Source organism: Bombyx mandarina, chromosome 09 (assembly GCF_030267445.1).
Source record: "Bombyx mandarina strain Sakado chromosome 09, ASM3026744v2".
In the NCBI taxonomy this organism is placed as follows: Eukaryota; Metazoa; Arthropoda; class Insecta; order Lepidoptera; family Bombycidae; genus Bombyx; species Bombyx mandarina.
The window spans coordinates 842,219-864,594 of NC_143216.1; the positions used below are offsets into that span (position 1 = coordinate 842,219).

The 22,376-nt window shown below is 39.3% G+C and overlaps 1 protein-coding gene across 1 annotated transcript in view; it reads right to left on the minus strand.

Annotated features, from left to right (window-relative positions):
* LOC114247429 (V-type proton ATPase 116 kDa subunit a 1) overlaps positions 1-15,370 on the minus strand; it is a 54,604-nt gene extending 39,234 nt beyond the window's left edge. Inside the window, exons 1-2 of the mRNA XM_028180398.2 lie at positions 15,238-15,370; positions 6,829-6,959 (exon numbers count right to left, since the gene is read on the minus strand). Coding sequence (XP_028036199.2) covers positions 6,829-6,945 — 117 coding nt within the window. The 5' untranslated portion in view covers positions 6,946-6,959; positions 15,238-15,370. The remainder of the gene's footprint in view (positions 1-6,828; positions 6,960-15,237) is intronic.
* Between the last annotated feature and the right edge of the window lie 7,006 nt (positions 15,371-22,376).

Genomic DNA, 22,376 nt, shown 5'->3' on the forward strand with positions numbered 1-22,376 from the left:
TAGCGGTAAGTCCGCCAATTGCATAATTTTGTACCTGCTTGAAGACAAATTTTCAATGTTAATCATCTTTAGGTGTGTAGTATAGTGTATTCTCTCTCTTATGGCTCGACTCGTCATCCTACTGTTATAAGTCGCGAAGCAATCACATGGTTCGGTCCGGTCTGAAGGGTCGGTATAAAATATTATTGAGTCATGATGTCTCAAGGTGGCTGGTGAAGTTTGCGTATTGATGTCTATGCGGTTCGGTAACCACTTAACACCAGCTAGGCCGTGAAGTCTTCCTATATAAAGCAATTATTAAAAAAAAAATGGACATCAGCGAGAACCTTGGTTTAATAAATCAGCCAACCCAACAAATGTATTGAACGTCTGTCGGGTCCGCTAGTATAAATATAAAATTTGTTGTAAGTTTTGACTAAAATCAATTTAAGAATTACCTTTGTTTTATCTGTCTCTAACTCATCTATGTTTTACCCCAAAATTTACATATCTAAATCGGGCAACATTTTATTTGAACCCATAAATAACACGGCATTCACAAAAGACACGGAAAAGTACATTTTTACCTATTTACGGTTTTCGTTATAATGAAAATGAATAGTCTCAGGTTAACATTGTGCTTAATCTGAAATAGTTTGTCTGTATACTGGGTGTTAGGAGACCGCTTCCGAAAACGAAGATAGATCATAGTACTAATAACACCTTTGATGATGGAGTTATTTAGACAAATGTTGTAAATAAGTTTTGGAACGAAGTTCCTTATGGGACGATGCGGAGGGGTACCCTAACCGGGAAAAAACGTCCGTAACGTAAGATTTTTATTAGTAATGCACACAGTGTACGACTTAACTTTGTAATAACGTACAACAAATAAAAATTTTTTTTTTTATCATTGTGAATAAAATAAAGTTGATAACTTTGTAAAGTAGTTTTTTTTTATCATTAAAAAAATCATAATAAAAAATGTATACCCGCATAATTATTATCTCTATATCTCGAATAGAACTTAAAATTAATATTTTTATAATAAGGAACTTCGTTCCTATCCCATGACACCACACATCTTTTGTAAAATTTATTTTCCTACCTATTCTAGTAACCTCGAGGGGTTATTCTAGATTCGCCGAGCTAGTAGGTGAGCTCACGAGGCTCAAACCTGACGACGTTGCTAACACGAACCCTAGTAAGAGCCGTGCTTCGCAGAATCTACCACCGGATCGGAAACCGACCCACTGAGAAGATCCGGCGAGAAACTCAGTGGGCTGCGTCTGTGGGTTAATTTACTCGCCGATTCCTTCGTCGCAAGCGACGGGTTCGACGAAAACGATGATCGGTGCTTGAGGTACCTAAAAGCACCGTTAGTAATGACGTGTGTAAATAAGTAATCGTGCGATCATGCGAGTGTGCACCGCGCCGGGACCGCGCATTCTTTGATCCGAGCATCAGTTGTTTTTGATTTTGTGTTTCATTGCTGGTTTTTTTTAGTAAAGTAGTATATTTTTTAGTAAAATAAAACAAATGTAATTGTCAATGAACTTGACCATAAATTATGTCTTTGACGTTTATCTGCTTGCTATTCTAAATGTACAGACGAAATTGCAGTCCGTCTTCCGTTAAGTAGTTATCGAAGTTCACACGAATGAAATGTCATCTTAAGCCACAAGTCTTTAATTGTTTTACGAACGTTTGTCCCGCCCATTAAATCTCAAAGGGGAATATTTTCTACGGTTCTTTCGAGTCATAGACATAGTTTTGACTGCTTTTACGATTTTGACGGCATGACGATGAAAAACACGAGGTTATACGGCAAAGGCAGCTTTAATTATGTCGAAGAGGGTAGTTAATTCGAGGCATATATAGGGTTGTGCTCGAGCGAGGTCACAATACGCCCCAATATTAGTGCATTTTTGTTTATATAATAATTAATTTCAAATTACTTTATTACTGGTGGTAGGACCTCTTGTGAGTCCGCGCGGGTGGGTACCCACCACCCTTTTTTTTTTGTTCAGGAGGAAATCGCCGGACTTCCGCCCTCCCCTGGGGATCGCTTCTCGGCCTTTTGGCTAAGATCGAAGTGTGGTACCGCCACCCTGCCTATTTCTGCCGTGAAGCAGTAATGCGTTTCGGTTTGAAGGGTGAGGGAGCCGTTGTAACTATACTTGAGACTATAGAACTTTTATATATCTCAAGGTAGGTGGCGCATTTACGTTGTGGATGTCTATGGGCTCCAGTAGCCATTTAACACCAGGTGGGCTGTGAGCTCGTCGACCCATTTAAGCAGTAAGAAATAATAATGAATGCGGTCGAAATCAAGGTACAAACTTAGTTTGTTTCTAGAACAATCAACTGATGTAACTACCCGCAAGATATACATTATAAACGATAGCAAAATAAAGAGTTTACAGAATGCAGTATGCGCGAACAAAACTTCAAGAAAAGCAACGAATTATTTTAAGGAGCACGCGACGAGGTCACGACCTCTAGATAACCGGACATAAAACATTGTCAAACATTACATAATAACATTCTGCAATTAACCAAACATGGCATTTAGTGAGTTTACACACACATATGGCTAAACTTAATCCACATACAATATACTTATTTAAAATATTTATTTATTTATGTGCTGTGACAATTTTTGTTTATTACTTTTTGTGAGCAGAAGAATTTTAATTTTTTTTTGCCATGATGTAATCTTAAGATTCGTTATTGCTAAAAAGCGTTTAAAATTTCGACCTCATGTACCAATGCCCCACGTGGGCGGCATTTTGTGGTGTCGATGGAAATAAACATTCCTGGTTTCGGTCCCATTCATTTTATTTATTAATTACACTTCATGTTAAATTTACATTGGCGGACTTAATGCCAAAGGCATTCTATACCAGTCAACCAAAGGTAGTGCAGAGTAAACAGTGGTACAGTGCACTTAAATTTATATTAAATTACAGACACATACCTAGTCAGGTCATAAGTATTGTCACACAGTAAAAACTTTTCTTTTAGAATGCTGGCCACAAAAAAGTTTATTGAATTCGAATCTTGAATTGTTCATGAAAATAAAAATGTATACTTTTAGAATTTTAATCATTTTTTAATATGGAGTGGACGCTTAAAGAAGTCCGTGTTGCAGTTATTGCGTTGCATCGTTGCGGTTACGCGCCAATTCAAATTTTTAACATACTGAAAAATTTTAATATAACCAAAAGATTCGTTTATCGTACCATCAAACGATACAATGAAGACTCTAGTGTAGATGACAAGTCAAGAAGTGGTCGCCCTCGGTCTGTTAGGACTCCAGCAGTGATAAAAGCTGTGAAGGCGCGAATTCAAAGAAAACCCAAACGTAAGCCGAAACTGTTGGCCCTTCAGATGGGGTTAAGCAGAACCACGGTGAAAAGGGTGTTAAATGAAGACTTAGGGCTTCGGGCATATCGAAGAAAAACAGGACATCGTTTGAATGCTCGTCTAATGGACCTGAGACTGAAGAGATGCCGCGCTTTGTTGAAGCGGTACGCGGGAAAAAAATATCGGGAAATTCTTTTTTCGGATGAAAAAATTTTTACCGTAGAAGAGAGCTACAACAAACAAAATTATAAGGTGTACGCACACAGTAGTGAAGAAGCGAGCAACCGTATTCCGCGTGTCCAACGAGGTCATTTTCCAACCTCGCTCATGGTATGGTTGGGAGTTTCTTATTGGGGCTTAACAGAGGTACATTTTTGTGAGAAAGGTGTAAAAACGAATGCAGTTGTGTATCAAAATACAGTCCCGACGAACCTTGTGGAACCTGTTTCTCATACCATGTTCAATAACAGGCACTGGGTATTCCAGCAAGATTCGGCGCCAGCTCATAGAGCGAAGAGCACACAAGACTGGCTGGCGGCGCGTGAAATCGACTTCATCCGGCACGAAGACTGGCCCTCCTCCAGTCCAGATTTGAATCCGTTAGATTACAAGATATGGCAAAACTTGGAGGAAAAGGCGTGCTCAAAGCCTCATCCCAATTTGGAGTCACTCAAGACATCCTTGATTAAGGCAGCCGCCGATATTGACATGGACCTCGTTCGTGCTGCGATAGACGACTGGCCGCGCAGATTGAAGGCCTGTATTCAAAATCACGGAGGTCATTTTGAATAAACTTTAGTGACATAAGAATCTATGTTTTGTTAAGTTCATTTCGGTATATGAATGATTATATAATGAATAAACTTGTTTCAATTATTTTACATTAAACATGTGACAGAATTTATGACCTGACTAGGTATATAAAAATATATACATTCCATATAATATGTACCATATAAATATACACATAAGCGTAAATATATATTATATACATATATACTCAAATACATATACACATACGTACACGCATGCATACATATAATAGTTTATACAGTATTCAAAGGAATATATTAATATATTTACTTAACAAATAACGTTAACTTGATAAATTCATGACGATTCCGCTAACTTTTTATGTGTTTATTAAATTACTAGCGACCCGCCCTCGCTTCGCTTCGGAAACATTAAAACACACATGAAACCAAAAATAAAAATAAAAAAAAGTAGCCTATGTTCATCAGGGACAATGTCGGCTTCTAATGGAAAAATAATTTTTCAAATCGGTCCAGTAGTTTCGGAGCCTATTCGAAACAAACAAACAAACAAATCTTTCCTCTTTATAATATTAGTATAGATATAGATATTTACTGTTTGATTTTTGAATATTTAAAAAAATATTGAATATTTTTCTTTTTTGCCAACCCTAAGCCCTTCTTCAGTAACTAACTAAAGAATAGGATGATAAACAGAAAAGGATAGAAGTTTTGTTTTTGGAAAGATTTTTTTTTATTGCTTACATAGGTGGACGAGCTCACAGCCCACCTGGTGCTAAGTGGGCACTGGAACCCATAGACATTTACAAATTAAATGCGCCACCCACCTTGAAGATATAAGTTCTAAGGTCTCAGTATAGTTACAACGGCTGCCCCACCCTTCAAATCGAAACGCATTACTGCTTCACGGCAGAAATAGGCAGGGTGGTGGTACCTACCTGTGCAGACTCACATGAGGTCCTTTACCACCAGTTGGAAAAATTACTTGTAGCCCGGAGCCCTTTCATGTTTCACCAGCATGAGCCCAGCCAGGAAGGAAAAATGTTTTTGCTTGTTGTCATACATGTAGATTACGTCTCGTCAGCGCGCAATGTAACGCAAAGGCGATCGATGTAACGCAAAGACGGTTGTTGCCCAGTATCGGCCGATTTAAAACTCTAAGCCGTGAAATGCCGCTCCGGACTTGTGTGTATTTTCGACAATACCGATAAGATCTTACGTAACTTCTAATTACAGTAAATATTGTATTCTTTAAACAGATAACTATTGTGTCAACGTATGATAATAGCCGGCGTTCGATTGCATCCTACAATAACTTGCACAATTCAATTATTACGTACACGAGAAATTTCAACTTATTCGACGAGTAATACTTATCTTTACGATCGTTTATCGATATTATTGAGCAAAATTGTTAGCCGCGTGCAATATTTTGTTCATAGACACAAGCTTTTATCCCCTCATTTATTGCCTATATACTCTCATTGTCGGTCTCTGCCATCCCACGTACAGAAGTTTTTTATTTATTTATTGCATATATTGGTGGTCGTCCACAGTTCACCTGGTATTAAGTGTTCACTGAAGCCCATAGACATCTACAACGTAAATGCGCCACCCACCTTGAGATATAAGATCTAAGGTCTCAAGTATAGTTACAAGTAGAAATGGGTTCGACTCTGATGTTTAGCTACACATGTAAAGAATCAAACGATTGCACGATGTTATTGCAGATGTAGAATAATGTAGATTATCGTGTATAGCGGAAGTTCAAAGAGCATGTTGCTATAAAGGGGTGGCCGGCTCTAGAGCGGGCATGTATGAGTGTAGCCTTGACACGATTCATAATGAATACACAGGCTGATAGTTTGTCAACCAACATAAAGATTTTTTTTGCCTTATAGGCAGACGAGCATACGGCCCACCTGATGGTGAGTGGTTACCGTCGCTCATGGTCGTCAGCAATGCCAGGTGCAGAGCCAAGCCGCTGCCTACTGTTGATAGTAGTAGATAGATAGTAGTAGTAGATAGATAGTAACAAATTTAGCACTGTATTGTAATAGGTAAGGTGCACAGCGGTTTCGGTTCGAAGGATACGTCTGTAATATGATTCAAATCCTGCGGTAAAATTTCAAATTTTTTTTTTTTAAATTATACCTCTTTAGGCGCGTTATGAAAAATTGATGAGAGTGAAATTTTACGATGCGCGCGCACCGTGACACATAATTAACAGAAATAAAGTTGCTCACTAAATCGCTGATTACAATACGACCGACGTAACTTGGCGAGTCTGAATTTGAGTCTGAATATAGCCGCAGGTGAACTTTCGCGCATGTACACTCGTAAAAAAAGTGTTATCAGCATTCATTTTTTAGTAATATAAATGACAAAATTATTATTTAATATAATTCATACTAAATATTATTAAATTATTTAATATTAAAAAAAAAAGAAATAAATTTAATAAAAATAAAGGTTAACTTCTTACGCGCGTACATAAGTACACGCACCCTTTTTTTTATTGCCCTTGTAGGCAGACGAGCATACGGGCCACCTGATGGTGCGTGGTTACCGTCGCCCATGGACTTCAGTAATGCCAGGGGCAGAGCCAAGCCGCTGCCTAAAACATTAACCTAATAAGAGTTCACGAACGATTTTAATGAAAAAATCACATCGTGTAATTAAATGAAAATTTCGATGGATAACTCACATCTCGGAATTGAGCAATACCAGCTTCTCCTAGCTCGTACATGGAGACGTAAGCCGCCTCCGGCTGAACGAAGAGCTGACAGAGGACCATCTCCTCGCTCCTGAACATGGAGCCCATGATTGCTTGTGTACCTGATGGAAAAAAAAACAATTTATATCAGTGGGAACTCTTTTTCTCTTCATAATTATATTTATAATCACAGTCTAGACAAAGAAATCGCATGCACACCACTACAACCTAACCTTTTTTTTTTCTGGGCCGGGGGCCGAACCTCCTTCGAGGTATGTGGGACTTCACGATCTGCAAGGTGTTGGGAGCAGACCGCGGGCGCAAGGAGCTTAGGGCCCACCCACTAAACGACTCCCCTGCACTCTTACACCCGACGTCCGATCTCTGTCGGGGGTCAAAAAACAGAATAGGGGGGGGGGGTTTCCGCGGTCAACACTAAAACCAGACACGCGGCGCCACCCCGAGGACGCCCGATCGACGGGTCGTCGAGGCGATAGTCGACGACCAACGACGTCGGTCTCCGCGGCACGGCAGCCCTACCAGGCCGCCCGGGTGATGCCGCTGGTGTTCCGGGATACCCCGCTGGGCCAGAACCAGCCTGCCGGGTCGGAACGCGATACACCGCCGACCGGGTTGCTCTTCCACAGTATGTTCGGCGATAACAGCGACGACGGAAATGCGGACCTCATCGCAGTCCGCAGCCGCCGACGCGTCGTCCCGTCCTCCTGGTGCCAGCGCGCTAGGGTGACGGTCGCCCGTGACCATCACCGGGAGGAGACTGCCTCCTCATAACTACAACCTAACCTAACCTAACCTACGACATGCTATACCTAATAGGTATAATATGCAAAGAAAAGTATGTTTTGTTTGTCATTTACATTTTTTAATTAAAATAATTTTCATTATTAAAGCCTTTTGTATTATGTTTATTTAAATATATTTTTTTACTGCAACAACATTATTAATTTATTTGTATTTACTGTAACTTTTCTTAAAACGTGAAGGCAAGAGTACACATTTGCCGGGAAATGTCCATAATATACATTAAATTCAGTTCACATATACCTAACTTTTTGGCAAATGTTCACATTTGCCGGTAAAAGTGTACATTTCCCAAGAGTGCACTTTTACCGTAACATATGTACCCTGTAGCTCATGTTTGTTTCGTAATACAGAGAGAAGATTGCTGTCGAGTGGCTTTTGTTGCTCAGTTTATAGATAGACAGAAAGTTCGCGGTAGTTTTCCTAGATAAATACTGCTATAGGTAAGCCTGTTCGCTTGGTAGATAAAAGTAATGAATATGGTAAACCAGATTACGATAAAAACTACGGAAAACTCTGCTTTATTCCCTTGTATAAAACGTATTTGTTAAGTCTTAATAACAACTAGTGGTAGTCTAAATTCGACTATAATTAATTGAAATCATAAGTTTGTACACTATTATGATTCTATCGTCAAATATTATACTTCTATAATTACAGATTTCGCCAAGACTACACATTAGACATATATTAATACAGACAAACAATATTTAATATATTCTCAATTTGACCACAGACTACAAAAGTTTGACAATAAACAAATAGTATGCGCGCGTGTGTGTGTGTCAAATACATGGTAGTGTGTGTAATGTGTTTTTTAGGTGATTTAATGTATTTTTTATGGATAGTTAAAAAAAAATTTACATTCTGCACTCCTTCTCTATACTCTCTATAAGTGTGAGAAATTTCATACTCCTCCGTCCGCGCAATTTTCGTAAAAAGGGATACAAAGATTTTGCTTCACCTATTAATATATAGATAAATTGGTTTCTAGTATTCTATTCTAAATAGACCTGTTAAAATAATACGCATAATCTGGTGTTGAAACGCAGAATTCTTTCTCAGTGATAATTGGCGTAGATTGCTGGGCGAGACGCATCCCACGCCGAGCGTCGGCCAGACATAATGCAAGGAATCCGGGACTGTCTCAGCTGCGGCCTTGCGCTACGTCGTGCTACTCGAATTACGTCAAAAAATGCATAAATTTCTACTCATTTCATGAAGATTTTACTTCTTCCAACTTCTATTTCTTCCTTCGATTTTTGTCAAGGCACTATCTATCTATTAACCAACTAGCTGACCCGGCAGACTTCGTAGTGCCTCAATCGATAAATAAAAGACTTAAACTATTGTAAAAAATTAACTTACAACAAACAAAACGAATCCGTCCGACGGGAGTACATCAAAGGAAACACAAAATTGTTATTTTTATTTAATTCCGAGCATTTTCATGTTTATCTACCTTTTAAACCTCTGGCTCTCCACAAATAATTCAAGACCAAAATTAGCCAAATCGGTCCAGCCGTTCTCGAGTTTTAGCGAGACTAACGAACAGCAATTCATTTTTATATATATATAGATATATAGCTTTTCCAAATTTTGTAGCCGGTCTTTTAAAAAGGAGTTCAATGTCCCACAATTAGTGGTGCTGATATTGCTCTCTTGTTTATTAGTGCTGTGAATTCCTTGCGAATTTCGATAAGCAATTTTGTCTTGTAATGCTTTCGAAAATTCGATTTTATCTCGAGGTGGATATTGGAACATAAACACTTTAACGAGGTATACCTTCTGCCTATTAATGCCGTCACAGAATATGAATATAGATCAGTGATTCCCAAAGTGGTCTATATCGACCCCTAGGGGTCTATGACAACCTGCAAGGGGTCTAGGTCAGCGAAAAAAAATTTGGGGGTACACGATTGTGGATCTCAACACATGCACTGATAGTACCTATTTACTTACATCATACTATCTTATAATATCAAGACATCATTAGCCGAGGAGATTTAAGATTAACCCTTACAAAATTGACGCCAAATGTTGATAATTTATTATTAAAGCATCAGGTTCATCCTTCTCACTAAAAATATTGACTTATTGCTTATGTTATTTTATTTACAGTTTATTTTATGTTACGTATATTTTACATAACAGATACAAAATTTTATTTTGAGTAGTTTTAATTTAAATTCAATTAATAAATGTATAAATTAGCATGTGTTTTTACTTTAAGTTTTTAACACTAAACTTTACTACAGTTAGAAATTTACAGGAAATCAATATCAGGTAAGTAGGGGGTCTACCAAACACGGAAAAACATGGCAAGGGGTCTACGGCACAAAAAAGTTTGGGGAACTCTGATATAGATAAATGGTTGGCTACATTGAAACGAGAAATATGTCATAAAGCTTGGTAAGAGTTAATTCCAGAAACAGCGAGGGCGTGGGTAAAATATATCTGGAAACGCACTCCACGTATTTGTGGCTTTAGATTATATTATATGTAATCGTTTCTACAGTCTTCAAAAGATTCCATTATGGTAAAGGTGGAAAAATTGGGACTAATTTCGAAATGAATGAATGTTTATTTAAGTTTTTAAATGGAAGGTAACAGTGAAACTTTAAATTTCAATAAACTATAAGGTGGATTAATTAATTTATGAACTGTTTTGTAGCGATACGATTGAAGCTTAGATCTTATTTCTTATGTCACACCAATTGGGCCAAAGCTGTCCCAAAGTCTGTACAAAAATTGGGTCTGTCCAAAAAAAAAGTTTCTATGACACGTGGAAGTCATCAGACAAATAAATATCCCTCAAGCAAAGATTCTCCGATAGCTAGAAATATATTCAGTAAAGTGATTACCGGATTGCAAAGATATTAAATGTGAATGCTTCTACTTTGAGAAATCACATCCCAATCTCAATTGTGACCCCCTTCAAGTTGTAAACGCATAAGGTTATTGCTTCGCGACAGAAATAGGTGGGATTTGTGTATCTACCCGTACATGCTTACAATACATTCTATGATCAAAAAAATACCAAATTACGCAAATTTATAAATTCTGCATATTAGATTTAATAACGGCTTTTTTTAACCACATATATTTTTAACAACACATTAGAACAATAAACATTGGTTTTGCACTCGATACCTGTGACGTCATAATTCGCATTGTTCGGCAACTACCCTCGTTACTAATTAAAAAAAAATCTATGTCAATAAGTTTTGAGTGAATTTAAAAATGACCTATCCGGCTTAGATTTTAGATCACGCAACTTTGAAGAGGTAACAAACCGTATTGCGCTGTGAAAGATCATTGAGTCATAGTCATTTCCTTGCCAACCGTGATGGTTTGCGAATCAATAGTAACGAGCTATCTCTCGCTGTTCATAAATATCGAATTAAAGTATTCACATACATTCAACAACCCCCATTCCAGGACATCCATACATATACACAGATTGAAAACGTCCCTTCAAACTTGGTATACCAAATGCCTGTCGTAAAGAAATTGATATCGACAGGAAATCTAATCCCCAGGTTGACTCAAGAGTCCCCCTCCACCGTGTTTCCCGAGCGCTATGACATTTCCTTCTTCAAACGAGGCTTGTGGAGAGTATTAAGCGGTAGGCAGCGGCTTGTCTTTGCCCCTGACATGATTGAAGTCCATGAGCGACGGTAACCACTCACCATCAGGTGGTGCGTATGCTCGTCTGTCTACAACGGCAATAAAAAAAACCCAAGAGTCGATACTTGGGCAGCTAGTCTTTTCTTAAGAACGTATGCGTCTCCTTTCACATATACGTCCCTATCAGGAGTCTGAAGGCTTAGTTTCTCGCAGTTTCATAAATGGAAGACAGAGGGCGTGCGAGTTCCTTTTGAAAGAAAATAGCAGCTCGCAACTCAGGCCGTGCGATTGGCCATTTATAAAATGACGCACAGTTCAGTTTCCACCAAAAACCCACAGTCGTTTTGCGTCTGCTTTGCTGATGATGATACTGTAATACTTTATAATAATTAATCCTGACAAATAATTGTAATACTGCCCTTAGTTTTCACTATCACTACATAGTATAAAACAAAGTCGCTTTCTCTGTCCCTATATCCCTATGTATGCTTAAATCTTTTTTTAAACTACGCAACGGATTTTGATGCGGTTTTTTTTAATAGATAGAGTGATTGAAGAGGAAGGTTTATATGTATAATAACATCCATGAAATAGTGGAGAAATCATTAATAAATTACAGTTTCCGAAGCGAAGTGTGGGCGGGTCGCTAGTTACTTATAAATATACCCGTTATATAGCTATATGTACCTTATCACGCAAAGATACGGAAGAAGAAGAAGACGCGTGTATTGAAGGAATACGACCAGAAGAAGGACTCGGATGATACAGCTTCTATCATTTTGTTATTATGAAATGATTGTTGGTCGGTCTGAAGGTCTTTCCAGTTTCACCAGGACAGGTAAAAGAGGTAGGAAGGGGTAGAGGGGTAGGATGCGCTAACAGCTGCCCGAGCACCTCCGAAGAAGACCTGATAGCTCGAGGACAGATGTTTCGCGAATGCATCTACATCGGAATTGCTACCAGGTAGCATTTGTCCCCTTCATATATATTTGGTTTAAGCGACATTTCACTTAATACGTGACATTCGTCTTTGTATTTAAAGCGCCGTTTTATTTGGTACTAGCTGTACCCGACCCCTTTGCTGGGCGTTCAAAATTAACATTATTATCTCTCACCCCCACAAAGATTCTCATCATTAACGCCCCTGCAACTGGTGTAGAGAGTCCAACACTCATATAAATATTAGCCTATCCATTAAGTACATGTATTTTCTACATGGATACCAAGATTCAAGTCAATCGGATACATGGTTCAGTAGTTATAACGGAACATCCGTAAAAACCACTGTAGATTTATATATTAATATAGATTAGCATCAACAATTCGATGTTTTTAATTGAACTTCAATTAAGCTTACCCCATTCAAATAACTGAAGAAGTTGTTTGTTATGATATTTTTTCCAAAAATTTTAATTGTAAATGCCTCTCCTGTAAATTTGCAATTTTTTTTTTATTGCTTATTTGGGTGGACGAGCTCACAGCCCACCTGGTGTTAAGTGGTTACTGGAGCCCGTAGACATCCACAACGTAAATGCGCCACCCACCTTGAGAAGTTCTAAGGTCTCAAGTTTAGTTACAGCGGCTGCCCCACCCTTCAAAGCGAAACGTATTACTGCTTCACGGCAGAAATAGGCAGGGTGGTGGTACTCACCCGTGCGGACTCAAAAAAATGTCGCTTAAACCAAATAGCCTTTCACCCTTCGATATATACTATGTAAGTTTATCTTGAAAATATCGTTAGCGCGATTCAGGCATCCGTCAAATATCTGGTGGTGGTATTACTGGTGGTAGGACCTCTTGTGAGTCCGCGCGGGTAGGTACCACCACCCTGCCTATTTCTGCCGTGAAGCAGTAATGCGTTTCGGTATGAAGGGTGGGGCAGCCGTTGTAACTATACTGAGATCTTAGAACTTATATCTCAAGGTGGGTGGCGCATTTACGTTGTAGATGTCCATGGGCTCCAGTAACCACTTAACATCCGGTGGGCTGTGAGCTCGACCACCCACCTAAGCAATAAATAAAAAAAAAAAATCTTCTGTTCTATGATTGCTCTAGGTACACATGTGACCGGCCGCATTCTGCCTACGACATATTCTTTCTGATAACTAATGATGGAATCTATAAATAGCTTGCCTGATGATTCGTCCGTGAACCGGCGGCCGTTTAGTACTAATGTGGCGACCTTTGCTTTCAAATGTAATTGTTGTATTAATTACGTAATTCTTTGAATTTTTTACGTCTTATGCTTCGTTTTGTTAATGACTTTTTTTTAATATAAAACTATTATAGGAAAAACCCCAATATTCGCGATTTCCAATTTTTTTTAAAATTGATAGCATAATCTCGTGAATTGGTACTAAGCAAAAGTCGCTTTAGTCGTAGTGGTCTAAAGGATAAGACGCCCCGATGAACTCCTATCGACCGGTGTGACTGTGCCGGTGTTCAAATCCCGCAGACAGGTACTGATTTTTGTAATGAAATATGTATGTACTTCATACATATTGACAATTGACCCCAAAAAATCAAACCCACAGAAGATGTCCGGTAACTATTTACTACCAGGTAAACCGTACTCGTCGAACTCGACAAAGGGTTCGAAAGCAACCTAACCCATGCATCAGCCCGCTGAGTTTCTCGCCGGATCTTCTCAGCGGGTCGCGATTGCGATACGGGAGTAGATTCATTCGCGAAGCAGCTGCTCCTGAGTTGTTAGGTCTCCTTCGGAGGCGCTCGGGCAGCTGTTAGCAAATCCTACCCCTCCTGGCTGAGCCTTTACTCGCCCAACTGTCCTAGTGAAACTGGAAATGCCTTCGGGCCACCAATAAAACTTCAACACTAAAAAAAACCTACCAGGTAGACCGTGAGCTCATTCACCCGTCTGTCAAAAGAAGGAAAAAAGACTATTGAATGTTTTGTCTATGCCTATTTATAACTTCATTGGAGGGTCAAGAGTACGCGGTTGATACCAATATCAGCGCATACTTATCTACTTTAAAAAAAACCTGCCATTTGCTGTTACGTTGTCTTTGGTCCGATACCTGCTTAAAATCTGATGATCCGTGAGCTAGTCTGCCCATCCACGTTAACGAAGATACAACAGATTTTGGTATTGAGTATTTTAAACCGCATAAAAAATAAATCGTAATTAAAAAACACAATTCCAAATGTGAAAAAGCAGCATACAAATAAACATGATATTCTCAATGGTTTTTCCGATGGGAAACTTCGGGAATTTGAAAAGTATATCTGGACAGTTCGGAAATGAATATGGCCTATTTTATGTTAAGTAGTTACCGGGGTCTATGGGCAGCACTAGATTATTACCATCAACCACGCTGAGGCATGAGGTCTAAGTAGGAATTATGCTGTACGGTTCTTCACAGCAATGAAATAAACCCGAGGTAAATCAAGATTAAATTAGGTACCTAATCATTCGAAGCATAAAATATTTTTAACTATTGATCACTTCCACTTGAAGAACGTATTCAAAATACTTCAATACTAATGAAGTATTTCAACGTTGTATTTGAAAAGAGTATACAGTTTTATATTCGTGCATTTGGATCTAAAGAGTTTAAAAAGTTCAATGTTCATAATCTGCTGGTGCGCAAAAAACTTCATATTAGGTAGGTACTTTTTTTTCTTTTCTTAAATAGTTCTTATCACAATATTGTACAGCCAGCCAGTGACGCGACGTTCCCAGTCCCAGTTCTCATACGTGCACGAAGCGACGTTAGGCAACGTATTTTTATACCTGGACACCATCCAAATAGTACTCTCGAGTGTGTTTAATCAAAAAAAGTATATAGGTACTTATATTCCCAACACAACACCCATTGATACGGTGGCCACCATAAAACCGCAAACAAAAAAAATAATGGTATGTCAAAAATATTCCCGCGCGTTTTATTTTTAAAATATTTCGATTGTTCCATTCGTAATACTTACTGTATCAGCGCTTTTTGTTTAATTATAATTTTATTATAGTTCGTTATTCACTGTTAATAGTTTGGTTACGAGAAAAATTGTATATTTTTTTTGTTTCGCGATCGACGCGGGTGTTACCCTCGCTCTGTACGCGGTTACTGCAGCACTCATGAGCCGTGTTGCCGTATATTTAAAAAAGATTCCGGGAATTTCTCGTAAAATTATAACCGTGTGCTTTGCAGCTCGATACGTTCGTTCTTTTTTTTTTTTCTTAGATGGGCGAACGATCTCACAGCCCACCTGGTGTTAAGTGGTTACTGGAGCCCATAGACATCTACAACGTAAATGCGTCACCCACCTTGAGATATAAGTTTTAAGATCTCAGTTTCGACAAATATTTAATGTTTGTCAAACACGACTGCCCTCCAAAATCATGTCTCAGGATGTATGTACCTATTGATGACTAGCTTTTGTAAGAAAAGTCTCCGAGAAAACTAAATCACGTGATGGGATTGTGAGTGATGAATTAACCTTTTTATGAAGGATATGGAATGTTATTTTAGGGTTCGGTGTTAGAGTTATCACGCCAAACTGAGTAACGGCCAGTCTGGATTGTTGTTAATATAACAATTTATTCAACTTCATCAAAAGCTAAGTGGTCAATTTCTACTTCTAAAACTTTTCAAGTCGATATTACGTTTGTTATTTAGTGTGAATACCAACGAAGTTTAAATTTTAACTAATCATTAGAAATAATGTATGTAGAATGTATTAATACGTAAAGGTGAAATTGGTATGCTCTTTCGGGATCGAACGAGATTCTTGGGTATTTACTGTGTCTGTGGTTTCTGGTAACCGATTTATATCAGGTGAGTCGTTAGTTCATTCACTCATCTACCCAATAAAAATAACCAACACAGAACCACATTCCGCCCTGCCTCTGCTCTCCTCGCTTTGCAATAAGCATGTCAATGTGAATAATGAAATTTATATTTTTAGTGATTCCCTATCCAAATGTAGAAATTCTGTTTGTTTTTTCACTGGTGGTAGGACCTCTTGTGAGTCCGCACGGGTAGGTACCACCACCCTGCCTATTTCTGTCGTGAAGCAGTAATGCGTTTCGGTTTGAAGGGTGGGGTATACTTGAGACCTTAGAACTTATAATATATCTCAAGGTGGGTGGCGCATTTACGTCGTAGATTAAAAGGGGAAGATTTTCGCGTTGTAGTTCTGAAATAATTTTACAATACTTAACAAGAATAGCATAAAATGAATAGTTTTCCATGTAGGCTTATTCTATTTCTATTGAGGAATAAATTTCACAAATATGCTTCATCTCATTAATAATAATTTTAATCGCTAGTTAAATATTCCATAAAAACCCGGCAATTTTCCGAGCTTGTCCACCCAAAATAATTGTGACTTGATAAGAATATGTTAATTAAACATTTACTTTAAATATTGTAATGGTATTTTCCGAAACAAAAAATATCCGAATAAATCTGGATAAACTTCTAAGCCTATCAACACAACACAGCTGTATTGTGCCAAGATCTAGCGAGTACTAATATAAAATTGGTTGCATGTTACGGCGGACGAACAAAATTTATTAAAACGTTAATGACCTATCTGGCGGGGTATTCTCATGCTGAATTTAATGCCACATTCCCGTCTAACCCAGCCGGTAGGTTACTGTTATAATTGGCACTATGGGCAATATCAAGTCACTACAATACGTGAAATACTATGAGGATTTCTTTCCGTTGCTCTAACATGACTAAGTGAGACTGCCACAATTTCCTGGCTAAGCTTTACGATCAGTTGCCGACTTGAACCTTTCTCGGAAATGATAGGTCTTGTATTGGCAAATCAGGATATGACTAGGGGATCCTATTTTAGATGAGACAATTGAAAATAATTATGTAATTGCTGGTGGTAGGACCTTTTGTAAGTCCGCACGGGTAGGTACCACCGCCCTGCCTATTTCTGCCGTGAAGCAGTAATTCGTTTCGGTTTGAAGGGTGGGGCGGCCGTTGTAATTTTATACTGAGACCTTAGAAATCATATCTCAAGGTGGCATTTACGTTTTAGATGTCTATGAGCTCCGGTTACGGCGGTTAACACCAAGTGGGCTATGAACTTGTCCACCCAAGGATGTAATAATTTTTTTTTAGTATAAGTATGTGGAAGATGCCGGAACTTCATACTCTTATTCTCAACTTATCTGGACTGGATTATTATCGAAGAACCTCTGCGGTACATTACCGTTAAGAAGAAAGGGGCCGATTAAAAACAGTGTTGTCATGTGATTTATGCACATCTTTCTGGTAATTGAACTTAGTTTTTATAAGTAGGACCGCATTCTGCTTCTTTTTCTCCACCTTATCCCACTAGGTGGGGTTGGCACAGCTAATTTTTCTCTTCCATTCTCTTCTATCAGCCGTCGTCTCAACACTCACTCCTCTCTCTCTCTCATATCGTCATTCACACACTCCATCCATGTCTTCCTTGGTCGACCTCTTCCCCCTCTACCTTGCACTACCATTTCCATACATCTCCTAGTCACATGCATCTTCTCTCTACGCATCACATGTCCATACCACGCTAACCATCCCCATTATAATTAGAAATACTTTTACGGCTAAATCTCGCCTGGAATATCTAGCCCCACGGGTTGTATCATAGCGAAGTGGAAACTTCAATTCAGAAAAACAATCAAACTTGAAGATACTGTTAGTTCTTTCTGTGTATAAAGAAAACTAAATGTATATGAATAGTATTTGAAATTTGAAAAAAATTGACGGTAGTTAGCAGAGTATTCAAACGTCGACGAAGATTACTCAAGTCGCTTATACCATAAAAACCGAGTCCTAGATTCGAGTCTCGGCAAGAGCTAGTATTTTTATCAGATTTGTTTCTGGTTTGGTGTCTTGATGTAGGTTACAGATTGTACTTTTCATATAGCTAAGTTAAATCTAGCTTTGGGCTACATCAATAGAAGTTTCGAAATTTTCTAATTATCGAATTTCACACAGCTTTTGAATAGTCTCACTAATGGATCGCTCAATATCAATAAATATATTCAATATCAATATCAATATAAATCAATATATTGAAACTGAACTGGCTGGTTTGCAAAATGGGCGACCGACTGAGGTTGCAGCCAATCAGTGATGAGATGTCCGCGGATACATTTTACTTCTTCAGGGGGTGCTAAGCTCAAGTCTGCTGGTCATAGAAGTACAGGTTGTTTCGGAAACTTCTGAAAAATAAGGCAGATTATAGAATAGAGCGCAACGTACTAAATGCAACTTCAACGCAATGGAACACAAAATTAACAGACGCCGAAATCCACTTTCACGAGGGCTGGCGTAAAGAAAGAGGACAAATAAATTATAAAAATTGAAATTATCTATACTAATATTATAAAGCTGAAGAGTTTGTTTGTTTGAACGCGCTAATCTCAGGAACTACTGGAAAGCTATAGGCTATATAACATTACGCCAAGACCAATGCAAGCGGAGCACCAATAAATAATGTTTCAAAATCAGGGTTTTTTCCCTTTTGAGAGCTTCCACTGCGTGCGCTGCGGAAACTGTGAAAGTTTCGCGAAAATAATGTATGAGAGAATTGTTTCCCTTTAAAAGATCTAAACAAAAGTCCGCGACAGCATATGTATATATGTTAAGGTTGGCTCTCTATAACGTTTTTTATGCTAACCAAATTTGTTATAAAGTAAAGCATTATTTGTGAAGGTGTTTTTATAAAGATGATATTCTACGTAAATGAAGAGGCGGGTAGAATTTAGCGTTATGTATGCCAAACTAGCTATTTCACGCGGACGAAGTTGCGGGCAAAAGCTAGTTTATACTTATCTGAGAAAAGTAGTCAAGTATGGATGGACGGTATTGAATTATCGCCTTGTGGTTTTCATGATACACTTGTTTTCATAAGAAATCGGAAAACAGATTTGTGGGGTATTTAGTACGTAAAACACGACCGAATACATAAATTCACTTTGATACGAAATACCGGTGACACCATATATTATAAAGACATCACATATTCTATTCACTGGGCTATGAGTCGGCCTGTGTATGCGAGCGGTCAATGGTCGCGACCTCTGCACCCCACAGTATGTTATCGCGATTTCTTATGTCGTTGTTTGAGTTGTAGCATTTATTATCTGGTTGTGTTTTATCGTCGATATCGATTGGCACGTTTGAATGGATGGGATGCGGCTAAAGCGGGACTTAGAAGGAAGCACCTGACGGACTAATCTGTGTGTTGATTACGCGTTTGGATGGATGGGATGCGGCACGTTTGGATGAATGGGATGCGGCTAAAGCGGGATTTAGAAGGAAGCACCTGACGGACTAATCTGTGTGTTGATTACGCGTTTGGATGGATGGGATGCGACACGTTTGGATGAATGGGATGCGGCTAAAGCGGGATTTAGAAGGAAGCACCTGACGGACTAATCTGTGTGTTGATTACGCGTTTGGATAGATGGGATGCGGCACGTTTGGATGAATGGGATGCGGCTAAAGCGGGATTTAGAAGGAAGCACCTGACGGACTAATTTGTGTGTTGATTACGCGTTTGGATGGATGGGATGCGGCACGTTTGGATGAATCGGATGCGGCTAAAGCGGGATTTAGAAGGAAGCACGTCTTTTAGGCCACGACGACTTTTAGAAGTCGTCGTGGCCTAAAAGATAAGACGTCCGGTGCAATAGTGTTGAAGCGATGCACCGGTGTTCGAATCCCGCAGGCGGGTACCAATTTTTCTAATGAAATACGTACTCAACAAATGTTCACGATTGACTTCCACGGTGAAGGAATAACATCGTGTAATAAAAGTGAAACCCGCAAAATTATAATTTGCGTAATTACTGGTGGTAGGACCTGTTGTGAGTCCGCGCGGGTAGGTACCACCGCCCTGCCTATTTCTGCCGTGAAGCAGTAATGCGTTTCGGTTTGAAGGGTGGGGCAGCCGTTGTAACTATACTGAGACCTTACAACTTATATCTCAAGGTGGGTGGCGCATTTACGTTGTAGATTTCTATGGGCTCCAGTAACCACTTAACATCAGGTGGGCTGTGAGCTCGTCCACCCATCTAAGCAATAAAAAAAAAAAAAAAAAAAAAAGCACCTGACGGACTAATTTGTGTGTTGATTACGCGTTTGGATGAATGGGATGCGGCTAAAGCGGGATTTAGAAGGAAGCACCTGACGGACTAATCTATGTGTTGATTACGCGTTTGGATGAATGGGATGCGGCTAAAGCGGGACTTAGAAGGAAGCACCTGATGGACTAATCTGTGTGTTGATTACGCGTTTGGATGGATGGGATGCGGCACGTTTGGATGGATGGGATGCGGCTAAAGCAGGACTTAGAAGGAAGCACCTGACGGACTAATCTATGTATTGATTACGCGTTTGGATGAATGGGATGCGGCTAAAGTGGGACTTAGAAGGAAGCACCTGATGGACTAATCTGTGTGTTGATTACGCGTTTGGATGGATGGGATGCGGCACGTTTGGATGGATGGGATGCGGCTAAAGCAGGACTTAGAAGGAAGCACCTGACGGACTAATCTATGTATTGATTACGCGTTTGGATGAATGGGATGCGGCTAAAGTGGGACTTAGAAGGAAGCACCTGATGGACTAATCTGTGTGTTGATTACGCGTTTGGATGGATGGGATGCGGCACGTTTGGATGAATGGGATGCGGCTAAAGCGGGATTTAGAAGGAAGCACCTGACGGACTAATCTATGTGTTGATTACTTGTTTGGATGAATGGGATGCGGCTAAAGCGGGACTTAGACGGAAGCACCCGATGGACTAATCTGTGTGTTGATTACGCGTTTGGATGGATGGGATGCGGCACGTTTGGATGGATGGGATGCGGCTAAAGCAAGACTTAGAAGGAAGCACCTGACGGACTAATCTATGTGTTGATTACGCGTTTGGATGAATGGGATGCGGCTAAAGTGGGACTTAGAAGGAAGCACCTGATGGACTAATCTGTGTGTTGATTACGCGTTTGGATGGATGGGATGCGGCTAAAGCGGGACTTAGAAAGAAGCACCTGACGGACTTCGGATCTGTGTGTTGATTTATTAGACTGAATAACGGGATCATTACACGCCCTACCAGCTAGCTGTAAAGCAACAACTACTTTCTCAGTGATTGACCACGGGTCTGAATTCCGGCCAGAGTCGTATGATTTTGTTAACAGATGTTTGGTATATGGAGTCTGGGTTAGGGACGGTTGTAATCGAACTTTTGCTTATTTCTCGAAGACAAAACAACAATGGACTAGAATTTATTACTGTAATATTACAAAAGTAAATGGAAAGTCATATCCGTTTACGAAAATTTGCAAACTATAACATAATGCGTTCTGTGCTTTGGGAGTCAGCAATGAAACGCAAAAATAGCGGAAATGCAGCCCAAGTTTTCTTTTGTGATACATTGCTTGCGATGCAAAATACACCTTATTTAAAAGAACTAAAGTTATTTTTAAGCTGTCGTCATTTTTGGAATCACCACTTACAGAAACGTCAAATTCCACTTGAATCCTAGAGTGCTTTCCATTGAACAAGACTATTGGATCTTATTAAATTTTCCGCTATCACAAAATACTGTCAAAGAACAAATCCATTTGAATGAAACGTCACAATGAATAGTCCATCTTAACCAGACATTCCACTACACCTACATCTGCAGAACATTCTTCATCACGGCAGTTTGAAGCGGGTGGGGGCGGAAGATCATTTAACGCTGGTCCTTTGATATGGGTCGGGTCATTCGTGTCAGTGCTCTGTGTAATTAGCTTAACTATGGCGTTTAGTATTGAAACGGTGAGCTACTTGGGGTAGGGTTTGTCGACAAAGAGGGCTTGTTGTTCCCTCAACGGGTTTTGCTCGCCGGTCTTGAGGAGTTTCTACCGGGAAGTCTGAATGCTCTGGTTTCGGTTTATCAAGTGCGAAAAGACTACGCAGGATTCGTAGGGTTTCTCCAAGAGGTCTTGATGCGAATTGTATTTTTGTTAATAATACATAATTTGCACAGGTGGGTGTGGTAAAGGCGGATTTGTAGGAGAATAGGTAGGTACTACCATCCTGCCTATTTCTGCCGTGAAGCAGTAA